Here is a 26,667-nt window from a genome sequence, read left to right on the forward strand (position 1 = left end):
AACCACCCTGCAGATTTTCTCAGATTTAGTTTCATATAACATTTGCCATAATTTACTGGGCTTGAAATATGAACCAGTGGGCTGGGAAGTCCTGTGATAGTATTTCCATTTTACTTGAAATACCCTTAGGTTCAAAAAAAGGAAGATACCCCTATTGAGTTCAAAAGTTAAGGACGCTAGATGGATTTAAAGGATGGAATATCTTCAGGGAGGATAGATCCATGGTGGCCTATTAGAGAAAAATTAAAGATTGACCTAGTGAATAGAGCACGGGCCTGGGAATCAAAAGGATTCCACTATGTGTTTGCTGTGTACCTTGGGCAATTTGCTTAGCTTCTCTGGGCTTCAGTTACCTCATCTATAAAATGGGGAATAAGACGCTGAGCCTCATGTGGGACATGGGCTAAATCCAACCTGATTAACTTGTAATTACCCCACTGCTTAGAACAGTGCCTGGCATGTAATAAGTGTTTAACAAATATGATTTTTAAAAAAAAGTTAAATTCCTAGCCATGGTCTAACTCCATAGAGCAGTTTGTTTTTGTGCTAAAGACAAAGGTGAGAAGAGCAATGATTGTTTGCACCTAGCTTCCTGAAACTTATTAAAGTGCAATATAAACTATGCCACTTTTAAAAAGGGTCATTTTAAACACTCTATAGGTTCAGTCAGTCCTTAATAATTGTCGGTGAAAGCCAAAAAAATGGAAGCTGATTTCCACATAGTTGTTTTGTTTTGAGTTGGTTCAGTTGGACTGTTGAGATGTGCCAAAGCCAGAGAGATTAGTGGATTTCTTTCAAGATGCCAAAAGAGTGAATTCATAACTATCGCCTCATCCCTTCAATTCAATAGCCATCTGTTTATAATCCTCCATTTTACCCAACTAGGGTGAATTCTTATTATGCCACTTCTGGTGTAGCAAATGTTAGCGTTAAGCTTGAAAGAGCAGTTCAACCCTAGGGTTTTTTTGTCATCTGCTCCTAATTTTACCCCTTAAGATTTCTCATTAGTAGAAATATTGTTATAATCTGGGGCTGAGATGAATAACAACTGCTTAGTGTTTTTAAGTCTTCAAAAGGGTTGAGGGATTGTTCTCTTCAAGAGAAAAAAAACATTCTAACATTTTTGGATCAGAATCAAACCAGATGTAGCCTCTAATTCATAGGGGTTTCCATATTTTGAGTGGAGAAAAAGGTGAGCCTCAACACGCTGGAATACACAGAGCAGTCAGTTTACACATCTGCAGTAACAGTAAGTAGTCTCTGCATGGAAGTGATGAAAATGGCAGAATGCCAATATTTAGATTAGGGTGTAGGCTTGATGCTTTTCCCTGCTCTGGAAGTAGGACAAAACCTTTTCCCAAATACACCTTTATGTATCTGGATCATTAAGGGCTATAAATACTCTGCTCTCACACCAGTTTCTCCAGCTACAAGCCTCTTCCACTTGAACTCTGAGTAGTTCACCTTACATTTGGAAGCCTGAAAAATTTGGATCATTTTACGTATTTGGACAGCATCCTTGTCATGAATTTAAGGTACCTTTTAAAACAGTTGGTTTGGGGCAGTCGCTGCTGTTAACCTGTTAGAGAAGCAGCATGGCTCAGTGGAAAGAGCACGGGCTGGGGAGTCAGAGATCATGGGTTCAAATCCCAGCTCTGCCGCTTGTCAGCTGTGTGACTTTGGGCAAGTCACTTCACTTCTCTGGGCCTCACTGACCTCATCTGTAAAATGAGGATGAAGACTGTGAGCCCCACGTGGGACAACCTGATCACCTTGTATCTTCCCCAGTGCTTAGAACAGTGCTATGCACATAGTGCTTAACAAATGCCAACATCATCATTAACTTCTCCATCCTTTGGGTTCAATTAGTATTCTTTAAGTTCCAACAAGGTTACAGAGAGAGGAATAAGAAATGAATGAAATGGGAACTATTCCTAGTCTTGGACTACTATTTTTGTTATTTAAAAAATTTAAACTACGATTCTGGGGGAGAAAGGGGAGAGGGAGGGAATAGAAAAAAATCACTTTAGTGCAACTTTTTTTAAGCATTCTCTTCTAAATGAAATTCTCATTACAACAAACCATGACTAAAGAATAATAAAATCTCAATATTCTTTATTATAGTGCATATTAACATATAAATACTAAACTACACACATATAACACAAAATGCTGTAACTTAGCTTTCAACTTTATAAATTAGTCCTAAGTTATTACACCAGAATCTTTGGATTACTGAAGTGGCCATTACCCATTAGAACACAGTATAGCAGGTTTTTTTCTTTCAAAACAGTTGAAAAGTGACTACTGCCTGATCAAAAATGCCATTTTTAAATAGTAAAATGGTAGAGATCTTTAAAAAAAACTGCTATCATTATCTTAATATTTTTTCTTACTATCCCTCTGAGTTTCTTTATAAAACAAGCATTTTCAGAAGATTAAAAAAATGAGCCTGTAAGGAGATAATGGGGATAAGCTCTTGCCAAATACATGGTCTTGATGTTGGTATTGCTCAAGTTTTGCTAATTTCAAAATGCCTTCTTTGGCCCAACGTACATTCAAATATCCTGTACTGACAAAAAGAGTCTCTCTAGCACAAAATGCACTTGCTTAATACACATACAAAAATGGCTACAGCAGGAGCCGTAACACTTGCCTGCTGTGTGATCATGGCCAAGTCACTTAACTTCTCTATGCCTACTCACAAGAGATATACACTTTTTTTTTTTTACATGCCACAAAGCAGACCTAACTTCAAAACCTTAATTAACATTATTACTAATTTGTTTTATGTTGGAAAATCTGACATCTCTACCAAGCTAACCATATACAAAGTAAGAAATAGGATCAGTTCGGGTCAACCCCAGATGTCTGGGCAAATCAGTTGTATTTATTGAACACTTAATATCTGCCGAGCACTGCATTAAGCACTTGGGAGAGTACAACATAACAGAATTGGTAGACACATTCCATCCTCACATGCTTCAATCGATGTGTTCCTCTATCTTTTAGAGTGTATGCTCACTATGGGCAGGGAATGTGTTTCTGTTGTATTGAATGCTCCCAAGTGCTTAGTACAGTGTTTTGCACATAGTAAATGCTCAATAAATACCACTGATGATAATCTTAAAAAATTCATTTTAGTGCAAAGAGCACAACATAAATCCCTATTTGGAAATGTTTAATATTTTCAATGCTGAGAATGGAGCATGCAGTACATTTAAAAGCAGAGTGAATTATTATGGGTATTATTAATTACAAATGCACACACAAACCTTCCCCATAGACAATGACATTTCCACATTTCAAATAGTCTCAGGTTATATTCAATTATGGGGCCTGAAAATTGGTTCTAAAAAGTGCATGTGTGCAACTTGGATGATGCATAGAATTTCTATTGAATTATCACGAAATGTATTATCTGGGGTTAAAGTGAACTGATCCAGGAAGCCCTTTGAAATAGGCTTTGCAATAGAACACTGAACACAGCCTTTTTTTAAAAAAAGTTCATCTTAGTACAGGAAAATGAGAACTGATCCGATTACTAATTAGCCACAGGGTAATCAACAAAGTAAATGATGAGGTTCCAAGACTTGATAAAAAGAGAGAGACATCAAAAGAAAGGACTTTAAGGAAAACACTGAATATGGTTGGGCACTTCAAGTTGCAGAGGCAAAGTAAATACTGAATTCAATACAATGATCTTTGTTATTTCAAGAAGCAGTAGTGAAAAACCAGAGCAAAAGCCTAGATACTGAACTCAGATAATAACCTCTTGGTAGCAATTGTGTCTTCAGAAAACCGATACATTTGTCAAATTACTTTAGTCTGATACCACATACTTTTCAAAGGTTTACACATCCTAGTAATTGAAAAGTTACAAGCCTCCAACTGAAATGTTAGGATCTCCTTACTCCATCCCACAGCACTTATCCATCTAATAATAATAATAATGATTTTGGTATTTGTTAAGCACTTACTATGTGCCAAGTGCCAAGCACTGTTCTAAACACTGGGTAGAGACAAGGTAATCAGGTTGTGTCACGTGGGGCTCAGAGTCTTAATCCCCTTACTCCCCATTTTTCCGCTACAAGATCCTGAGACACTTTTTGACTTCAAATACCTTCTGGCACTTTCCCAGCCTTCCCTAGCAATGTAGTTCCCTCTATGTGTTGTTTGGTTTTCTATTTTTAGGCTAATCCAACTGTTAATGTTCAGGTCAATCTAAGGGGAGTTTAGGAGTTTAATGTTCAGGTCAATCCAGATAGGAGTTTCCTTAGGTTCTGAAATTGGCAGAGATAATTCTGGATGGAGAAGGTAGGTGATCTCCAAAACCTCTAGGATACTCAAATCTTAGCAAGCCCTGGATGTTCCATGAACCACAGGGCTCAGGGACTCTGGTCCCATTCTTCCCGAGCAAACCAGCACTGAGAAACATATTGATAATGTAATGAAGGCAGTCACCTGGGTTCTAATCCCACTCTGCCACTTGTCTGCTGTGTGGCCTTGAGAAAGACACTTCACTTCTTTGGTCCTCAGGTTTCCTCATCTGTAAAATGAGGATTGATACTGTGAGCCCCATGTGGGACTATATTCAACCTGATTACCTTGTACCTATCCCAGCACTTAGAACAGTGCCTGCCACACAATAAGCACTTAACAAAAACCAGAATTATTATTATTATTAGTGACTAAACAGGAGACAAGAACCCTGCCTGTTGATCTCAGGATAGCTTAGGCCCTGCTTTCCCTCTGACTCCCCTCATAGAACTCCTTCTTGTTCAGCATCTGTGAACCGGCAATATAATTGTTAATCAACTTCACACAATACCCAACCCAAGGGAAGAAACAATGCCTGAGAAAGATTTGGTCTAGACTGCAAGATCATTGTGGGCAAGGAATAATATGTCTGTTCATTGCTGTACTGTACTCTCCCAAGTGCTTAGTACAGTGCTCCGTATACAATAACTTCTCAATAAATATGATTGAATGAACGAATTTGGTTAACCTGCATTTCCTATCTGAAAAGGGAAATGGTTCTAGGGGAATCTATAATAAGACAGAAAAGACTGTCTCATTTAATATACAAAACAAGATCTAAAATAACAGTAAACACCTGTCCTGGGCAAGGGGAAGATTTTCCCATTAGACCAAGAGAAGCCGGACCACAGGAATGAGGAAATATTTGCCTTCCTCTGTTGCTCGTTTTTCTGCTAGATCTCTTCTTCCTATAGGACACTCCCTCTACAGTTTTGTTTTAATTACCACTGCTGGATGTGCTTTTGATTATGAGAATATAAACCTTGGAGTTAGACTATATTTCAAAGCCCCTGAAAGAAAGAATTGGTTTATCAAAGGCCTCATCATAATGGGAAATCTGTGATGATCCAGAACTGAATTGAGATGTTTCATTTCCTCAGTCTAATAAGCATCAAGTACGGGGAGGTGTTTTCACTCAGGGAGTCTCTGTCAAAAGAGAAAAAAAATCACATTCAGATCATACTCAGGTAACATTAAAAAAATTTCTTCATTCATTCAATCATATTAATTGAGCACTTACTGTGTGCATTGGAGTGTACTAAGTGCTTGGCAGAGTATAATAGAACAATGAACAGACACATTCCCTGCCCACAACAAGTTTACAGTATAGAGGGACTTTTACAGCATGAACTTTTATAGATTTATCTCCCTGGAGTTACCTTTTCCTTTCTCTCCTTCCTAGTTCATATTCAGGCCAACACTAAGCCTTTCCAATTTTTCCTCCACAATATTTCTTAGATTTGTCCCTTACTCTCCATTTTCACAGCCCTATCCCAGGCCTAAACCAAGTCTCGATTAATCTCCTGTAACTTCTTGCCATTCTCATCCCTTCCCCACACTTGACCAATTATAGTCTACCCTGAGTACCTCAGCAAGAACCTTCTACCTCCAGAATAGTGTTAAATGATGGCACAACCCTTTTTAAAAGTGATTAAGCAACAACTGCCTTTATAATCAAATTAAGACCACTATTCATGAGCTGGAAGGCCTATCTCTGATTATCCCTCTACTCCCATTTTTTTACTGCCTTCTTCATTCCAATCAAACAACCCACCCTATTTAAGGGCCAGTTTTCTTATAATCAGTGGTATTCATTTTGTGCTTACTATGTGCAAAACACATGGGACTAAGTGCTTGGGAGAGTGCAATAGAGTTGGTAGAAATGATACCTCTCTATCTTCTCTAGGAGCCTTAAGTCTATGGAGGAAACAGACACTAAAATAAATTACAGCAAGGGGAAGTAACCAAATATAAAGGTATGTACATGTATGCTGTGGGCAGGGCATCTAAGTACTTTTAAGTAGAACAGACTCAAGTTCCTGGGCATAGCACACAGTAGGGAGGGATCAGGAAGTGACAGATTAGTCAGGGAAGGCTTCCTGCAGGAAGTGTTATTTTAGTAGGGTTTTGAAGTTGGGGAGAATGGGGTCTCTGTCGAATGTGAAGGGGAAGGGAGCTTTCCAGGGTGTTTTTTTTTAATTGTATTTGTTAAGCATTTACTATGTAGCAGGCACTGTTCTAAGTGCTGGGATAGATATGAGCTTATCAGGCTGGACACAGTCCCTGTTCCACATGGGAATCACAGACTTAATCCCTATTTTAAAGGTAGGTAACTGAGGCACAGAGAAGTTCTATGACTTGCCTTAGGTCATACAGCAGCTAAGTGATGGACTGGATTAGAACCAAGTTGTTCAGATACCCGAACCCATACTCTATGTACAGTGCTTGGCACATAGTAAATGCTTAAATACCACAATTAGTTATTATTACCAGGCCACGCTGCTTCCCATCTAGGCAGGAGGGAAGGTGTGAGCGAGGGATTGATGGCAAAATGAGATGATGGGGAAATACAACTAGTAGAATGAAATTAGAGGGGTAAAGGGTTTGGCTAGGTTGTAGTGGGAGAGGATCAAAGCTAACTAGTGGGGCAAAAGCTGATTGAGCACCTTACAGCGAATGGTGAATAATCTCTGCTTTATACCAAAATAGATGTGCAAACATCAGAGGTTTTTGAGGCATGAAGAGATATGTCCAGTAGAGTGTTTAAGAAAAATGAACCAGGCAGCAGAGTTAAGTATGGACTGGAGAAGGGTGAGGCTGGAGGCAGGGAAGTTGGGAGATCAATGAAGAGGCTAATGCAATAACTTTATCTCCCTGCATTTATCTCCCTGATATAAAGGCTATTGCAGAAGAGACCAATGACCTGCTCCTTATCTAATCTAATTTAGATTTCTACTCCTTCCCAATCTTCCTTGACCACTTAGCCTTTGTTACTATGGGCCAATCAATTCTCCTGAAAACACTATCAAACCTTGGTTTCACTGACGTTGTCTTCTCCTAGTATCCTTCCTTCCTTTCTTCTGTACAATCTCACATTTTCTCCTAACTATAGGAAATCTCTCCTTGGACGTCCATCTGCTACCCCAAACTCAAGATGTTCAGAACAGAACTCCTCAACTAACATCACCATGAGATAGGAGGAAAACCAGGAGAGGACAGTGTCAGTGAAGCCGAGGTTAAATGGTATTTCCAAGAGGAGGATCTGGTCGACAGTCTCGAAGGCAGCTGTGCAGTCAAGAAGTTCACTGGTGACTTTGAAGTGAACAGTATGAGGGGAATGAAGTGACGGTAGTCAAACTATATGGAGTCAAGGAGGGAGGTGGGGAAGGACAAGTGGAGTCAGCAAGGAGAAACAATTCCTTCACGCAGTTTGTACAGAAATAGTAAGAAGCCAACATATGAGGGTTCAGTGGGTCAAAGGAGGGTTTTGGTATTTTTGTATTTAGGAAAAGAGATACCTGGGGCTGTTTGAAAGTAGAGGGCAAGAAGCCATGCACACAAAGTGGTTAAATATTGAGCTCAGAAAGGGAATAAGGGGTGTTGCCAATGTTTTAATAAAGTGCAAAGGGATGGTGTTTAGAGGCACAGGTGGAGGGAGCAGATTTTGAAAGGAAGCAAGAGATGAGGTAAAGGCGAAAGAGGGAGAAGGGAGACACAAGGACTGGGGAGCTGAGGGAGTGATTTTTGAGAGTGCATCCCCTATAGCTTTAATTTTGTTGATGAAGTAGATGACAAGATTATCACAACATGATGACATGAGGGAGGGTAAGGCAAAGGAGTGTTAAGGAGGGAGTTAAAAGTCAGAAAGCCTTGGTATAGGCAATTAGGGAGAAGTAGTGCTGCTGAACAGACAAGAGGGCAGAGTTTTGGGAGGATTCTGGGTTTTCACCTAAGCATATTTATGACACGAGCAACGCATCATGGACAGAGATCCTGTGCTTTGAGAGAATTATGATGGAATCTGGAGCCTAGCCTAGAAACATTTTAGGTTTATGGGGAATACAGAAGAAATGTCATAAAAATATGAGTGGAAAGTATAAACTGTGCAAACCTAGTCTCAATCATTTAAAGTTGAACAGTAAGATTCACAAGGAGGGGTGCTGGAGTTAATCTAAGAAGGCTTCATAGAGAAAGTGATTTAAAAGATGAAAAAAGAACACAGGAGTAGGAATGACAGTTATTTGAGGAGTTGGGAAGTAGTGTTATCCACCTCCCTCCATACTGACTCCATCCATCTATTTTAGTGTTTGTTTAATTATCCCTAAACACGGCCCCATTGTAATTGAACTTTCCTAAGCACTCTGCACACAGTGCTCAAGGGCTCAAGTGCACACACTAAACATTCAATAAATTCCATTGATTGCCTGAGTAGTAATTTACTGAGCACCTACTAGTAGGGGGTATTAAGTGCCTCAAGGCAATACACTGTACAAAGCAAGAGAAAAATAAAGCAAGGTGTCTGTCCAACAGGAGCTCCTAGTCTTATGGGGAAGAAAGACATAAAAATATGGAGAAGCACCATATTGGGCAGTTAGGAGACCACAATGGAAGTAGTAAGCTCTCCCTGCCCTAGGGAAGTATGAGTGTGTTGAGGTGGACAGCAAGTGGTCAAGAGATCATACTTCATCTTCTGAAGTCCCTGATGTGGTGAACCTCACCATTTATTCCTCAGATTTCTAAATTACATGCACTAGAAAACTGATAGAATAATCTTCTAATCTGGAGCATGCAGAAAATAAACCAAATCTGCCTGAATTCCCAGGCAGATGCTAATCAATGTGGGCCAGATTCTTATCTTCAGGGGCTGTTCCCATCAAGTTTCAGGAGATGAGAATCTGCCCTATAGTGACTAACATGTGCTCGAGAAACCAGACAGCTTCTATCCTAGGAAGTTTTTAATCTAACTTTAACGATCCATGTAATTGCAGACTATCATTTTTCTTTTATGGGAATAATGCTGTAAAAGAGGAGGGTGAAATGAAATCAAGGCCTAGGATTAGCGCTTTACAGCTTTAGAAGCTGTCAGCTCCAAATATGTGACTTATAAATACTTGGCTTGGGCAAACTCTTCAGTGTGGCTTTAAGCTTATTTTCAGGCTCATTTCTCAGTGGCATATTAACAGTCCAAAGGTGAGGCCCCTTAGGTTCTGGTCTAGTTCAGAAAAAAATCCCATTTTATCCATTCACTATTGATTTTTTCTTTTTACCACACCACCTGTGGCAGGAACCTTGGGTTAATGGCCACCAAGAGAGTATCACTTTCTCAAAAACTAGACTGTAACCTTTCTGAGGGAAGGGGTCATGTCTATCAACTCTAACGTACTCTCCCAAGCACCAGCACCGATACTAGATTACAAGAATACAAGATCGATGAGACTTCTACTCCAAAAAATAAGATTAGGCTAAAGCAGGTGTTAACCAGGTAGGAGGGGGAAAGAGAGGAAAAGCTATTGGTTCAAGGAAAAGAGTTGAAGGGAAAGTGAGCTTTCCCTCTCCTTTCCTAGTGCTCAGTACAGTGCTCTGCACACAGTAAGTGCTCAATAAATGCGATTGAATGTATGAATCCTACACAAAATGTACTTCCTCATAATCCCTTAATAATAATAATAATAATAATAATGTTGGTATTTGTTAAGCGCTTACTATGTGCACAGCACTGTTCTAAGCACTGGGGTAGACATAGGGGAATCAGGTTGTCCCACGTGGGGCTCACAGTCTTAATCCCCATTTTACAGATGAGGGAACTGAGGCACAGAGAAGTTAAGTGACTTGCCCACAGTCACACAGCCGACAAGTGGCAGAGCTGGGATTCGAATTCATGAGCCCTGACTCCAAAGCCCATGCTTTTTCCACTGAGCCATGCTGCTTCTCAATGTTGGTATTTGTTAAGCGCTTACTATGTGCTGAGCACTGTTCTAAGTGCTGGGGTAGACAGAAGGGTATCAGGTTGTCCCACGTGGGGCTCACAGTCTTAATCCCCATTTTACAGATGAGGTAACTGAGGCACCGAGAAGTTAAGTGACTTGCCCAAAGTCACACAGCTGACAAGTGGCCGAGCCGGCATTCGAACCCATGACCTCTGACTCCAAAGCCCGTGCTCTTTCCACTGAGCCATGCAATCCCTTAACACTCCTCACCACCCCTGCCCCGGACACACACACACACACACACACACACCTGCCAGCTTCCTATCAGTGTACAGGCACTCTGAAAACAATCCTGAATGTCTGGTATGAATTAGACAATAAAGTCTTATCACATCATCTCCCGTTTGAAAGGGAGGCAGACAAGGGGAATACACAGGGCTGTCAGGGTCTTTAGGACCATCTCTGTGACACTGTTTGAAGATAGGTTTGGGAAAAAATGCTGGAAAAGAGTTCAGCTCACCAGGCCAATGCTCTGTGGAGAAGCCTAGCCTTGGAAATGCTCACTCCACCCCCAACCCACAGTGCCCGTGGCAAGTCACTTCACTTCTCTTTGCCTCAGTTACCTCATCTGTAAAGTGGAGATTGAAACTGTGAACCAACAGGGACTGTGATCAATTCAATATGCTTTTATCCACCTCAGTGCTTAGTACTGAGCCTGGCACATAGTAAGCACTTAACAAATACCATAATAACAATTTCTTTAAATTACATATTATAAATTATTTATTCATATTCATGCCTGTCTCCCCCTCTAGAGTGTAAACTCATTATGGGCGAGGAACATGTCTGCTAATGGGCCTGGGAGTTGGAGGGAATATGGGTTCCAATCCCCACTCTGCCATTTGTCTGCTGTGTGACCTTGGGTGAGTCATTTAACCTTTCTGTGTCTCAGTTCTTTCATTTGTAAAATGGATATTAGGATTGTGAGCCCCATGTGGATCAGGGACTGTGTCCAACCTGATTACCTTGTATTTACCCCAGCGCTTAGAATAGTGCTTGGCACCTAGTAAGCACTTAAATACCACAATTATTATTATATTGTACTCTCCCAAATGCTTAGTACAGTGTTCTGCACACAGTATGCACTTCATAAATACCACTGATTGATTTACAGAGCACCAATTAGCTAGGGGGCAAATTAATTTTCTGTGCTTACGCTTCTCTATTCACAAACCAACACCCCCCAGCCCCAAATAAAAGTTTGATCCTTTAAAAGTATGAAAAAGTAGAAAAGCAGGATGCTTGAAATAAATTTAAGTTTTTTGCTGAGAAAATAAGGTCTCTTTAAACTAGAGTTAATCATTATCAATGCTCTATAATGAAAAGAAATTAGAGATGATTTTCATATATATAAGTGATATTTCAGGAGGAAAAATAAACCAACTTACCCTGTGGACACTGCCTTGGATACCTTCAACTTGGTGCACTCAGACCAAAGATCCATCTTCTTCTTTAGTACTTTATTCTGCAAATGAAAACTACATTATTTATCTTATTCAGTGTCTACAACAGCATCACCCATATCCATAAGAACAAAATAAATGTCACATTGGTTCACGCCAATAATCATCATCCAACTAGTTGGTATTTAGTCTCCGATCGTGGCAACAGGATGCTTTGAGAACTAGCAGGTCCCCCTCCCTGTATCCATGAAGGCTCATGGTTATGACCTTACTCTCATACCTACCTCTTAAAGGACCTATCACTCATATTCTAGTTAACCCTTCTCAAAAGCTCCAGGATCTCCAACTCTTCCCCTCTATATCCTTAATTATTACTCCATTAATCTATGGCAGACCTTTAATCCTTAAATTTATCTAGCCCCTTACTAAAACTATTGATATTTTCCTCCTGCAACACATCCTAGCTACACCTCATTCACTCCACTTTCCCGTCTCAACCCCCTCACTTATGCTGCTCCCAGCTTGGAAGTCCCTTCTCACATTAGACTTGCCCACTATTTCTATTGTATTGTACTCTCCCAAGTGCTTAGTATGGTGTTCTGCATATACCAAGCACCTAATAACTACTGTTGATCAGACCACAGCTCTCCCCACATTCAAACCCTTCCTTAAAAATCCCACCTCCTTCAACAAGATTTCCCAGATGCTAAACCTTACTCTCCCTTCAGCCAGTTACAGCATTCAATGAATTTCTTTACACCCTCCTTAGCACCCTCCTTAGAAAATATATCAAGACCATTGAGACTTACCAGATCTACATATATTACTTACTCACCTGGGCTTCCAAGACAATGATCTTTTCCTTCAGATTCTCGATTTTCTCATCCTGTTCTTCTACATCATTTTTTAGGGTTTCAGTCTAATAATTAGGAAACACCAATTAGAAATGTCTTAAATATCTTCTCAAACATAGGGACTACAGAGATTAAAGATTTTGAGTATTACCTTGTTGAAACTACTTTTATAACACAAACAAAATCGGACACAAATCTCAACAGGAGAAGAAAAGAAAAATAAGGAGCAATCGGTGGCTTGCTCACTTGTACAAAGATTTTTCATATAAAAAAAAATTTTCTTATATACAGCAACAATATGTATGTCCTTTGGGACCTCGTATCTGATATCCTAGGATCTCTGTTAGTAATGTATTTCCTCCCACAGATTAGACTGTTTAGTGTAAGCCATGCAAGGTTAAAGGCCTGTACACTATGTTTACTGGTGGTAATAAAAATACCATCATTATTATTATTATTATTAAGTGTTAATAATGTGCCAGGCACTGTACTAAGCGCTGGGGTAGATACAAGCAAAATGGGTTGGACACAGTCCCTGTCCCTTGTGGAGCTCGCAATCTCAATCCTCATTTTACAAACTGAGGCACAGAGAAGTGAAATGACTTGCTCAAGATCAAACAGCAGACAAGTGGCGGGGCCAAGATGAGAACCCATGACCTTCTGACTCCCAGGCCCATGCTCTATCTACTAGGCCATGGTAGCTTTCTACTCCACCACTGAAACACTGTGACAAGAGCATGATCTGATAGCAAAAAAAATTATTTGCACTGTGAGCATTTGGCTAGAATGCAGTAGGCTAAACATGCCCACACTGTGAAAAATGATCTGTCTCAGGGGAAGCAGCTGAGCAAACATTTGAGAAGTCTTCCCCTCCCCCCCAGGCTCTTATGAAAAAATGCTTAAATAATAAAAATGAGAGGACTAAAATAAGGCATAGCTTACATTTTTGGGGATTATAAACCCCAAAAGGGAACAAGAAAGCTCAAACAAATGGTTTAAAAGAACAGTTAAGCAGGTTTCCCAAAGCTTTCACTGAGACACCATTAATAGTGTCAGACGCTAGCAAAAATATAATCAAAAGAGAGCCATGTTGCATTTGAAACCCAGGGGAAGTGTCAGCAGGGGGAAAAAATTTCATTACTTTTGAAGCACAGACATGCCACTCGTATTTGTTCTTCACACTGCAAACATACCATCAACAACAGAAACACACTTGATTAATCTGACCTCCTGTATGACATTGCGTAGGTTCTGATGTTGGGAGTGAATCACATTCTCCAAATGGGAAATCTGCTCCTGGAGAGTGGAAATCTCCATTTCAAGGTTCTGAAAGCTGTTGGCAGAGGAAAAAGAAAATGATTTACCAAAAGCTTTTTTAGCACGAGTGCACCGAAAGCATTATGCATAGCATAATGTATAAGCATCAGTACTACACTGCCCAGCAGCACAAAAACATAAAATTGTCAGGTTGGATCCTGGAAATTTTAATGAGCACCTTTCAACAATCAATTTTGGTTAAAAGGTATTTTCAAATCACCAATCAATCTGCATCTCTGGAGAGCCTGAATATGGGCCTGAATAAAGACTTATAAGTATACAGAGATGATGAGCTCACTGTGGGCAGGGAATGTCACTGTTAATTGTTGTAGTGTACTTTCCCAATACAGTATAGTGCTCTGCATACAGTACTCACTTAGTAAATATGATTGAATAAAGGAAGGAATTCAGATTTAGACTCGGTATCTGCCATCTACTAACATCATTGAAAGATGGTTGAATTAATGTGGGCACAGATATGGAAGCGAAGGCTCTTTTCCAAAAAGGGGATTCAAAAAAATTTATTTTTCATATTTATATTCATTCTTCATGCAAGGTATTTTCCAGTTTGTGAATAATCTGTGCCCTTTATTTATCCTCCTCTTTTTCCATCTACTTGCTTTGTATTATTTCACTCCTCCTTAACCCCTATACCAAAGCATTCATAGTCAGTTTTGTACTTTGTTGAAAGTTTAGGTAATGAAAGGGGGAAAACTGAAGAAATGAGGAATGAAATGACTAGGCATGGACTAAGCCCACTGAAAGTTAAAAGGGTTGGAAGGAGAAGAAGAAAATAGAAAAGAAGTGATTCAGATGAAAGCAGATATCAGATCTAAGACAAAAAAAGCTGAAAATCAGCATACCAGCCAAAAGTAATGAAAATGCACAAAATTAATATTTAATGGTATTTGTTAAACACTATGTACCAGGCACTGTACTAAGCACTGGGTAGATACAAGATAATCAAGTCAGACACTGGCCATGTCCCACATGGGGTTCACAGTCTTAATCCCCATTTTGCAGATGAGAAAACGGAGACAGAGAGAAGTTAAGTGACTATCAGGCCCATGCTCTATCTACCAGGCCATGATGTTTGTCCCGTATTTTCAGCTAAACCTTGTACTTCTGAATATTACAAAGGGGACATTTGCAAATATTTTACAAGATTTATGTCTAAACACACGAAAGATTTCATAGATGTCTCAATGACTGCCATCTTCTAGAATAAAGGGAAGAAATCCAACTGTGGAAACTACCAAAGAATTTCACTACTTTCTAGTCCAAGGCAAGATTCTAGCCAAAATCCTTCTAAACTACTATCGAAGAACATAGCTACTGCGCATGACTGGAATCACAAACCAGCCTCAGACCAAATTATAGCAGAGCAGATAGGATCTTTGGTGAGCAACAACTACAGGGATTACAAAGAGCAACACTAACACTTCCAAACTGTGAACTGGACCAGAACATCGAATAGACTACCTAAAGTTTCCTTTTGTTATTGCATACTTGATGGTTAGATTTAAAAAAAATAAAGGTGGGAAATAGTCTTCCCATTATCTTTAAAACGTAACACACCTAAGCTTCTCAGGAATGAAGAAAATGTCCCTTCAGTCTCTGGATTGGGCAAAATAATTAGTGATTTATTATGGTGCCACAATCTTTCTACAAATATGTCATTTAACAGGAGCAGTTACAGGTGCTTTCTTTGTTCTGGGAAAGCATTAGTACCCACCCACCTCCAAGGAATGTAATGAAAAACATGAAATTTCTGGGTATTGGATCACCTCTAAGTCTTTTCACTTGTTATATGATTTCCTACAGTAAACATGCTTTAGCACAAAAAAGTCCAGGAGTGAAAAGTACAGAAATCACTTTCTGTACTGTAATTTAAAATCTTTCTTGTACATGTTGCATGAAGACAAAATTGAGAGCACTTAATCTAGTGCTTCACTCAAAGTAGGTGTTTAACAAATACTTTGCATTATTTTGTCAGAATGTCAGAAAGGTCAGAAAAACCTCCTCACCTCCGCCAAACTGATTCTCTTTCCCTCTTCAAAACCTTACTTAAAAATCACCTCTTCCAAGAGGCGTTCCCAGACTGAGCTCCTCTTCCCCCTCTACTCCCTCTGCCATCCCCCCTTTACCTCTCCGCAGCTAAAGCCTCATTTTCCCCTTTTCCCTCTGCTCCTCCACCTCTCCCTTCCCATCCCCACAGCACTGTACTCGTCCGCTCAACTGTATATATTTTCGTTACCCTATTTATTTTGTTAATGAATTGTACATCGCCTTGATTCTATTTAGTTGCCATTGTTTTTACGAGATGTTCTTCCCCTCGACGCTGTTTAGTGCCATTGTTCTTGTCTGTCCGTCTCCCCCGATTAGACTGTAAGCCCGTCAAACGGCAGGGACTGTCTCTATCTGTTGCCGACTTGTTCATCCCAAGCGCTTAGTACAGTGCTCTGCACATAGTAAGCGCTCAATAAATACTATTGAATGAATGAATGAATGAAAAAGGGAGATACCGAACCTAGATAATAATAGTAATAATAATAATAATGACAAGTAACATGGCCTAGTGGATGGAACGCAGGCCTGGGAGTCAGAAGGACCTGGCTTCTAACTTGGCTCCTCCAAATGTCTGCTGTAAGATCTCAGACAAGTCACTTCAACTCTCTGTAAATCAGTTACCACATCTGTAAAATGGGGATTAAAACTGTGAGCCCCACATAGGACATGGACTTTTTCTAACCTGATTAGCTTGTATCTACCCCTGGGTTTAGAGATGATAATAATAAACTGTAGCTTAGAGCTTACTATGTGCCAAGAAGTGTGTAAATGCTGGGAGTAGGTCCAAAATAATTAGGTCAGACACAGTCCCTGTTTCTCATGGGGCTCACAATCTAAGTAGAAGGGAGAACAGGTATTGATCCCCATCTTAGACTTAAAGAAACTGAGGCACAGAGAAATTAATGACTTTCTCAAGGAAGCACAGCAGGCAAGTAGCACAGTTGCTATTAGAATTGAGGTCATTTAATTCCCAGGCCCATGCTCTTTCCACTAAATCATGCTGCTTCCCCTATGGAAACAAGAAGTAGAGGTTGAGGGAAAGGGTGAGAGAACAACCCAGAAAACCCAAAGGCCAGATTGCCCCCGTACATCAGGCAACCTCTTAGCAGGGAAACTGGCTGCCATATCTGGCCCTCTAAACACTTTCTGTGTCCTCCTTTGAATTTCTGGAGCTGACTGACCAGACCAGAAGAATCCTCTACCTCCATGCCATAAACATGAGAAACAACTTGACATGCATGAAGGGTTTTTTTTTTAGGCCAAAGAACATAAAGTAAGTCTCCTATAACAAACATGTCATAGTTGGAATTGTCCTCTACACCCCAGAAAAAAAACTTACATTATAGTAATAGGAGGAGGAGGAGGAGAAGAAAGTGGTAGAGGGGGAGGAGGAAGAGTGGGTTTTATTGAGCCTGCACTTGGTCAGTAAAATTAATGAAAATAGCAATGGCCAAAGTATGGACAGAGTTGGCAAAATGGATGCTGGTGGAGTAGCAAGCTCTTAGCACATTGGAATGTGGATGTTTCCATCTCCACCCACTCGAGCCACAAACACATTTCCAAAAAAACTACTTAAAAATGTCCCTGACACCCACACTCTGTGGAAACAGACTGAGTCAAGCTGTATAAACATCTTTCTGGAAACACAAAACAGCCATTAACCACAAGGCTTTTCTAAAAGGTTTTTGTGAATTAGCTGAAGAGACACACTAGCATACTAAAGAATTGAAAGAACAGATCAGTTGATTAAAAAATGTTCAAATATAGGCTTCCTACAGAGATTGTCAAGACACAATCATCGGTAATACCAAGATTTATTTTCTTTAGAAGAAAAATTCAAAACTTGGAAATATTTTTTTTTACTGTCCAATCTCCTTCTGCTTTAAGCTAGCATCAGCTTTGTGGCCATGGACACACATAAGAAGACACTCCTGAAAGAGATAGCAACAGCTTGCAGCTATTTGCAGGTATGCACATTTTTGACCAGAAACACTGGCAACTGCCCGAATGAGGCTCTGTTCTCTAGGTTGTCAGGGCATAGTGAGTGTAAGGAAAGGTCATCTGAAAACACAGGATAAAGTTCTTCTCTTCTTTCTCTGTTCCCAGGTGCACACTCCCTAAATCATTACTCTCAGTGCCTAGAGGAACTCTGTGGATTTGAAGCCAATTGATTTCTACCAATGATGTCTGTCAGAGTGGGGATAGACACAGTCAGTAATTCATGTAGAGAATACATTTTCTGACCTTTGGGGATTTTTAGAGTTCACTGTGAGGTGTGGTAGCTTTGCTTCAAAAGACTTTTTTCTTTCTATTAGTAATCTCTTTTCCTAAGGGAAAAAATAAGATACATTCATTCAAGCATTTTCCACATTATTCACCAGGGATACTAAATAATGATACCTATAAAGTACAAGAACAAAATATGGCATGAAGTTATATAATTGTCTGTCTTCACCTGTAGACTTTAAGCTCACTGTGGGCAGGGAACATATGCATATGCTCTGCACATAGTAAGCATTCAAAAAATACCATTGATGATGATGATGAATTGAAAGTCTGGTTCAAACTAGAACCACCTCAACTCTAGACAGCTTTTCCTCTGTTCTGAGAACATATTCTAACTTGTTGCTTATCTTCTCTTGAGATGGGTGTGTTTTGTGGTGTGTATTGAGGGGGTTGTTTGTTTCCATACATTGACTCAAAAGAAGAAATCAATTGATATATACATACACTCTACAGAGAGACTATATATGTACACATGCTATATGTACAGACATATAGAGAGAATATAGAAATACAGACTATATACATATAGTCTATATGCATGCATGCATATATATATATATATATATATATATACACACACACACATGTAAACACACGATAGTATCTGTTAAGCGCTTTAGGAAGTAGCATGGCCTAATAGATAGAGAACAGGACCTGGTAGTAAGGAGGACCTGAGTTCTAATCCAGGCTCTGCCACTTTGCTGTGTGACCTTGGGCAAGTCACAACTTCTCTGGACCTCAGTTACCTTACCTGTAAAATGGGGATTAAGACTGTGAGCCCCACGAGGGACACTGACTGTGTCAAACCCATTTACCTTATATCTACTCCAGCATTGAGTACAGTGCCTGGCACATAGTAAGCATTTAACAAATACCAAAATTATTATTTTTACTATGTTTCTAGCACTCTTCTAAAATTTGGGGTAGATACAAATTAATCAGCTTGGACACAGTCCCTTTTTTTCACATTTGTTAAGCACTTACTATGTGCAAAGCACTGTTGTAAGCACTGGGGAGGATACAAGGTTATCAGGTTTTCCCACGTGGGGCTCACAGTCTTAATCCCCATTTTACAGATGAGGTAACTGAGACACAGAGAAGTTTAAGTGACTTGCCCAAAGTCACACAGCTGACAAGTGACTGAGGCTGGATTTGAACCCATGATCTCTGACTCCCAAGTCCAGGCTCTTTCCACTGAGCCATGCTGCTTCTCAATTTACACTGGGCTCAGTCTAAGTAGGAGGGAGAACAGGTATTGAATCCCCATTTTACAGTTGAGAAAACTGAAGCACAGGAAAGTTAAATGACTTGCCCAAGGTCATACAGCAGGCAATTGGCAGAGTCAGGATTAGAACTCAGGAACTCTGACTCTCAGGCCATGCTTTGTCTACTAATGCATGCTCTTTTACATTGGTATCAACAGTGAGCTCTACCAGCACATGCGTTTTGGATAGAACAGTATAAATGGTGCCAGACATGGCATGAGTAATAAACTCTAAATTTGCTGGAATGTAGGCTTCTTTAGGAACACAACCCGTCCTATGACATACCTGACTGGATTTTTTTTTTCTTTCAGTTGAGACAGCTGGATAAATAAAGTTTCTCACTGGTCTCCTAGCCCCACCCTCTTTTAATCCTCTCACGTCTATTATAATTAACCTGTTTCCCCCAAGTAGTATTTAGAAGGGAACATCCAAAGGCACAAACGGATTCATTATAAAGGGCAGAGGGGCAGTAAAAACTAAGACTTTCCGAAAGTTTTAAAGATTCCTGAGGGCTAGGTGCATCTCAAATGAAGTGACTCCCTACCCTAGGAAAGGTATGCTGTCAGCATCCTAAACAAGATTAGCAAAATAGGATTTGAAGGACCTGTTGAAAGACACTTGCCAATCCATCAATTTATTGAGAGCTTATTGAGTGCAGATCACAGTACTATTTATTTATATTAATGTCTGTCTCTTCCACACTAGACTGTAAGCTCCTTGTGGGAAGGGAATGTGTCTGTTTATTGTTCATTCATTCATTCAATCATATTTATTGAGTGCTTACTGTGTGCAGAGCACTGTACTAAGCGCTTGGAAAGTGCAATTTGGCAACAGAGACAACCCCTAACTAACAACGGGATCACAGTCTAGAAGATAATGATAGTATTTGTTAAGTTCTTACTATGTGCCAAACACTGTTCTAAGCACTTGGAGGGATACAAGGTTATCAAGTTGTTCCACTTGGGGCTCACAGTCCTAATCCCCATTTTACAGATGAGGGAACTGAGGTACAAAGAATAATAATAATAATGGCATTTGTTAACCACTTACTATGTGCCAAGCACTGTTCTAAGCGCTGGGGTAGATACAAGGTCATCAGCTTGTCCCACGTAGGGTTCACAGTCTTAATCCTCATTTTACAGATGAGGGAACTGAGGTCCAGCAAAGATAAGTGACTTGCCCAAAGTCACAAAGCTGACAAGTGGCAGAGTTGGGATTAGAACCCACGATCTCTGACCCTCATGCCCGTACTCTTTCCACTAAGCCAAGTTGTGTTGTACTCTCCCAAGTACTTAGTACAGTGCTCTGCACACAGTAAATACTCAATAAATACGACTGACTAAATGAATGAACAAAAAGCACTTGGGATTCCAATCAGTTTTAGGGTTCCTTATGGTCCTTTGTTGTGCTGAAAATCTTTCCAATTTTAAGATGTGGATGGGTCAAGTGTAAAGTGAACTGGACTATTAGATATTATATTTTATTTTCTCTCATTTTATTTTGTAATCATTGCCCTCGCTTTATAGCCATCGATTTCTTCTGTGGATGTTTTGCGGGGCCTTTATAAATGTCAGTCTGGATAAAAGCCCAAGGTTTTTATGCACTGCATCGATTACCTGCCTTGGAGAAGGTTAACGCCACAGACTTCTCTGGTCTGTTCCCCTGGAAGTGGTTCTGGGGCTGTTTCTGAGGAGGGGAGGTTCAGGCCCACAGACAACTGGTTTGTTGTCTTTGCTCAATCTCCAGGTGTCATGCCTATCAAGCAGTTGTTCATTTTCCCCTCAAAATAAAAATTTTAGGGGCTTGGGAAAGGAAGCAGAGCACTGTGTGACCTTAGGCAAGTCACTGAACTTCTCTGTGTCTCAGTAACCTCATCTGTAAAACAGGGATTGAGACTATGAGCCCCATGGGGGACAGGAATGGTTGTCAACCTGATTAACATGTTTCTAACCAAGCTCCTAGAACAGTGCCTGGCACACAGCACTAAACAAAATACCATAAAACTACTAAAGGCATAGCTCCTCCAGGAAGTTTTCCCTGAATAATCCCTCATCTCTCCCACCTATTTTTCCTTCCGTGTCATCTATGCACTTGAACCCCTGACTGCTAAAACCCTTAGACCTCACCCCCAGAGCATTTCTTTATCCTTCATCCCCTTCTTGTAATTAACTAGAAATGTCTATCTCCCCTGCTAGAGTTGATGACTTGGATCGTGTCTATTACTCGTTTGTACTCTCCTAAGTGCTTAATTCAAGGCTCTGCCCAAGTACCCTATATATAATGTATATATGTGTATACTTTTTATTATTATTATCAAGTACTGTCGAGTCATTTCCCAGTCACTCTTTCGAGTCACTCATTCACCCAGTCATATATACTCTATGGATATATTTTCTCCAGAACGTCCTGCCTTCTGCCATAATCTGTAACCTTGCTACCGGTTTTTCCATTATTGTTGTTATGCTTTCTAATAATAATAATAATGTTGGTATTTGTTAAGTGCTTACTATGTGCAGAGAACTGTTCTAAGCACTGGGGTAGATACAGGGTAATCAGGTTGTCCCACGTGAGGCTCACAGTCTTAATCCCCATTTTACAGATGAGGGAACTGAGGCACAGAGAAGTTAAGTGACTTGCTCACAGTCACACAGCTGGCAAGTGGCAAAGCCGGAATTCGAACCCATGACCTTTAACTCCCAAGCCCGGGTTCTTTCCACTGAGCCACGCTGCTTCTCTAGTTAGCGGCTGGTCTGCCTCTTCCATGTTTTCCTTGGACTTTTCCTAACATTAGTGTCTTCTCCAAAAATTAGTCCTCCTGATTATTTGTCCAAAATATGCTAAACTAAGTCGAGTCATTTGGCCTTCCAAAGACGACTTAGTACACATACAAGACTCGGAGGTTCTTACCTATAACTCTCCCTTCTTCCCTTCACATACAGGCACCCAACTTCTTTGTCTCCAGCTTGACTATGAAATTTCCCTATCCTGTCTCTCCCCTTATCTTACCCAACCACCCAGTTTGGGTACCTCCTCCCTTGTTTTTTTACATCAGTTCACTGCCATTAGCATTAGAGGCTAATTGCACATGAAGCCTTATTTGTTTGTTTTATGGTATTTGTTAAGTGCTTTCAATGTGTCAAGTACTGTTCTAAGCACTGGAGTAATTACAAGTTTATCAGTTTGGACAACAGTCTTTATCTCCCATGAGGCTAATAGTCTAAGTGGCCTTGTAGAGCATTAAAATGGTAGGGAGTCACTCAGCTGTTGTGGAATCATTTTTAGGTCCAGAAAATAATTTTACATTGGTCAAAAGAACTTAAAATGATTTTAATTTGGATGAGATCAGAAAATAAATTATAAAAAAAAAACCTTATGGAAACATACTTGAGAAAAGAACATACTAAAAATTTCTACTTGACTTTTTGCTTTCTTAGTCTACTGTTTAAGTAGTGTGGCTGACTGGAAAGAGCATGGGCCTGGGAGTTAGAGGCCTTGGGTTTTAATCCTGCCGGCTCTGCCACATACCTGTTCTGTGACCTTGGGCAAATCACTGAACTTCTCCGTGGCTCTCAGTTCCCTTGTCTGCAGAAAGGAGATTCAAAATCTGTTCCTCCTCCTTCAATTGTGAGCCCCAGGTGGAGCCTGATTATCGAGTATCTACCCCAGTGCTCAGTACAGTTCTTGGCACATATTAAGCACTTAAACATCACAGTTATTAGGGGACTTTGCATTGTATTCTTGATTAAACAGGTGGAGAAAGTTTAAGTAACAAATTAATTACCAAAATTTACTTGGCAAATATTTATTATTCTAAGCAACTTTTGCAGCAAAAGGAAACATTAGGCACCATTTAGGGCTGAGGGAAGTTCCCAGAGTAGTCATGGTCACATGGATAAGAGTTATAGAGAAGCTGTACAATCAATCAAGAAGTGGGAAGAGCATGGGCTTGGAAGTCAGAGTACCTGCATTCTGATCCTGGCTCCGCCACATGTCTACCATATGACTTTGGGCAACTAAAAAAATGGGGTGAAGACTGTGAGCCCCCGGGACATGGACTCTGTCCAACCTGATTGCCTTGTATCTACCCCAGCGCATAGTACAGTGCCTTGCAGAAAATAATAATAATAATAATGTTGGTATTTAAGCGCTTACTATGTGCAGAGCACTGTTCTAAGCGCTGGGGTAGATACAGGGTAATCAGATTGTCCCACGTGAGGCTCACAGTCTTAATCCCCCTTTTACAGATGACGTAACTGAGGCACAGAAAAGTTAAGTGACTTGCCCACAGTCACACAGCTGACAAGTGGCAGAGCTGGGATGCGAACCCCTGAACTCTGACCCCCAAGCCTGGGCTCTTTCCACTGAGCCACGAGATGGTTAGTGCTTAACTCATACCATTTACAAAGAAAACTATATCAATCGAAGGTGACTGTGAGCCCACTGCTGGGAAGGGATTGTCTCTATCTGTTGCCAAACTACTTTCCAAGCGCTTAGTACAGTGCTCTGTACACAGTAAGCACTCAGTAAGTATGATTGAATGAATAACCGAGCGATTACTGCGTGCACAGCAGTGAGTGTCTCCACCAGTTTTCAGCTTTGGTTTTAAAGGCTAATGCCGATAACTAATTCCGATAACACTTGGCTCATTTATATTATTGTACTCACATTCAATCATTCAATCATATTTATTGAGCACTAACTGTGTGCAGAACACTGTACTAACTGCTTGGGAGAATACAATATAACAGACACATTCCCTGTCCACAATAAGCTTATATAGCTCTGCTGAATGGAATCCATTTTAGTTTCTATTGAAAATTTTAAATCCAAAGGTGAATTTGGTTTCCATTTAAAAAAATACCATTTTTTTACCAAATGTAAACATTCTGCATCTTCAGCTGATTCACCATTTTAAAAAAATACACAACCTTAGACAAAGTACCTTAATGCTGGGCTTTTATATCTCAGTAAATTTTATAACGCAGGAGAAAGGCAGGCAAATGAGAATTTAACACACATAATGAGGTAAAAAAACAACGACAATAATAATATATGTCTCATTTACTGATAGGGAAGAGTTAGATAAATTCTTGAAATCTAACATGAGCTATAAAATTCATTCATACTTTTATTCCTACTAGTATTATTTCACCAGAGAAAAAATGTAATGAGTAGCTGCCAAAATTTAGGTAATTCACTTTGATTTAGAATATTTTCATTGACTGATAATACATTTTTAATGGTTAGTAGACTGGGATTCCCTTTATCAACAATATTCTAAATCATTTGCTAGCCTTGATATACAGTCTGGGAAACAGGCAAGCTTACATTTGGCAACTTCAAGTGTTAATAAGCTTACCTCTTCCATTCTCTTCACTAGTTTCTCCATTTCTGTGATTTGACTGCTTTTATCTTCAAGTCTTTCAGCTACTCGATGCAAACTTTCCAAATGTTGTTTGAAGGTCTGTTCTTTTTCAAGGTTGCCCACCTTTGGTTAAAATATATGTATAAAACATAGTTAAGAAAAGCAAAAACAGCACCTATTATAAGCTGTAAAAACCAAATCTCTTCATGATTAATCAGCCAGTGTTTCTAAAAAAAAAGCATCCAGAATTCCCAGCATAGTTTTCCAAGTAACCAAGAAAATAAAGCCTCATAACTGTACAATAAATCCAGCCTGATTTAATGCAATAACATTACTTTTCAAATGGTCTCCCCAGGTGCATCAAATAAAAATGTAATTAGAAATATATACTAGTTCTACATACAGTAATGTATCTTAACCACACAGTTTGGCTGAAACATCACTGGCAAGTTCTGACAACACAAGTCTATTTGGATACAGCTCGGTACAGTATCGGAAGGAATGGTTGTGCACAGGCACTTGGAGTGAGAATGCAAGAATACACAAGTCTTTTTTTTCATGGGGATTTATATGAACACAATCCTTGCATTATAAGAAAACTAGGTGCACAAATTTCACTACATACAGGACCTCTGAAAGAGGAGGAGTTCAGAAAAAATGAAATCAAACAGAAATGTAAGACTTTGTAGGGATACGAGTATCATTTCTGATTTTTTTTCATACATTTAAAAATGTGGAAGACCCCAGAACACTATGCCCAGTGATTCTCCCATATTTTAAATAATAATGGTATTATTAGACACTCACTATATGACAAGCAGTTTGGACATAGTCCAGGCCCCACATGTAGTTCACAGTCTTGGGTGGAGGAAAGAATAACTATCTTATCCCTGGTTTACAAATGAGGAAACTGGCGCATAGAGAACTTTACTGTTTTGTCCAAGGTCACACTTAGGCCAAGTAGCAAGGCAAGGAAACTTTAGTAATATGGGTTTTATGCACCAAAAGTGTCCAATTGGATTTTAGCAATGATGAAATTCTACAGAACTGAATTTACTCAAGTTTTAAAATGTTGGAGAATGGACCTGATCTTAAAATAAAATTATGAGAAAAAAAGCAAAAAAAGAAATTACTGAACTTAACTCCTGAGCAAATTAATCCTCATCTGTACCACCATTTAAGTGAATTCAGTGGTAGAATTTCATTCGGTTTGCCTTTGCTCCATCACGAGACAAGGAATGCTAAACCCCATACAAAATGTTCATAGGATCATTATTTTTAAAGGTTTTAGAATCATTTTAACATACACTGAGATAGTGTATCTAATAAAAATCAGAAACTAACCCAGGAGGCAAAAATTCGGAATTTAGCCATCCATTTATTTACTTTTTCCTTTTTGTTTAAGCAAAGGATCATCTTTGCTTATATTTTGAATGAAATAATGCCAAATGTAAATAAATATATTTTCCTTATTTGAGCAACAATAAGAATGTTATATCAGAGGCTATTCATTGCCCTACACAGTCTCTTGGAGAGAAAATTTGATTTAGTTTTAGTTCTATACCTGAATTAAGTGTTTATCATCCTCATGTTTTTTTCTGAATTCTTCAGACTGTCTCTGGTAAGTCTCATCCAATTTCTGGGCCACGTTTCTCAGAGCTGATGCACCTGCTTCTCTTGAGGCTTCCAACTAGAAAAAAAGCCATTGTAAATTGATTTAATATTTACATGAAAAGGAAGTCGCAATATAGAGAATATAATTAACATCAAAAATGGGAGATTTGAAGCTACATCATTTCC

The 26,667-nt window shown here is 39.6% G+C and overlaps 1 protein-coding gene across 3 annotated transcripts in view; it reads right to left on the bottom strand.

Moving 5' to 3' along the window:
- Positions 1 to 4,616: 4,616 nt before the first annotated feature.
- The window catches only part of CCDC68 (coiled-coil domain containing 68), a 42,605-nt gene continuing 20,554 nt past the window's right edge, over positions 4,617 to 26,667 (bottom strand). For all 3 annotated transcript variants that reach the window (XM_029060784.2, XM_029060785.2, XM_029060783.2), the window contains exons 5-11: positions 26,432 to 26,557; positions 24,862 to 24,990; positions 18,196 to 18,278; positions 13,792 to 13,897; positions 12,546 to 12,629; positions 11,696 to 11,772; positions 4,617 to 5,466 (exon numbers count right to left, since the gene is read on the bottom strand). In XM_029060784.2, the coding sequence (XP_028916617.1) occupies positions 5,409 to 5,466; positions 11,696 to 11,772; positions 12,546 to 12,629; positions 13,792 to 13,897; positions 18,196 to 18,278; positions 24,862 to 24,990; positions 26,432 to 26,557 (663 nt within the window). In that variant the 3' untranslated portion in view covers positions 4,617 to 5,408. The remainder of the gene's footprint in view (positions 5,467 to 11,695; positions 11,773 to 12,545; positions 12,630 to 13,791; positions 13,898 to 18,195; positions 18,279 to 24,861; positions 24,991 to 26,431; positions 26,558 to 26,667) is intronic.

The sequence above is a fragment of the Ornithorhynchus anatinus genome, chromosome 3, assembly GCF_004115215.2.
Source record: "Ornithorhynchus anatinus isolate Pmale09 chromosome 3, mOrnAna1.pri.v4, whole genome shotgun sequence".
NCBI classification, from domain to species: domain Eukaryota; kingdom Metazoa; phylum Chordata; class Mammalia; order Monotremata; family Ornithorhynchidae; genus Ornithorhynchus; species Ornithorhynchus anatinus.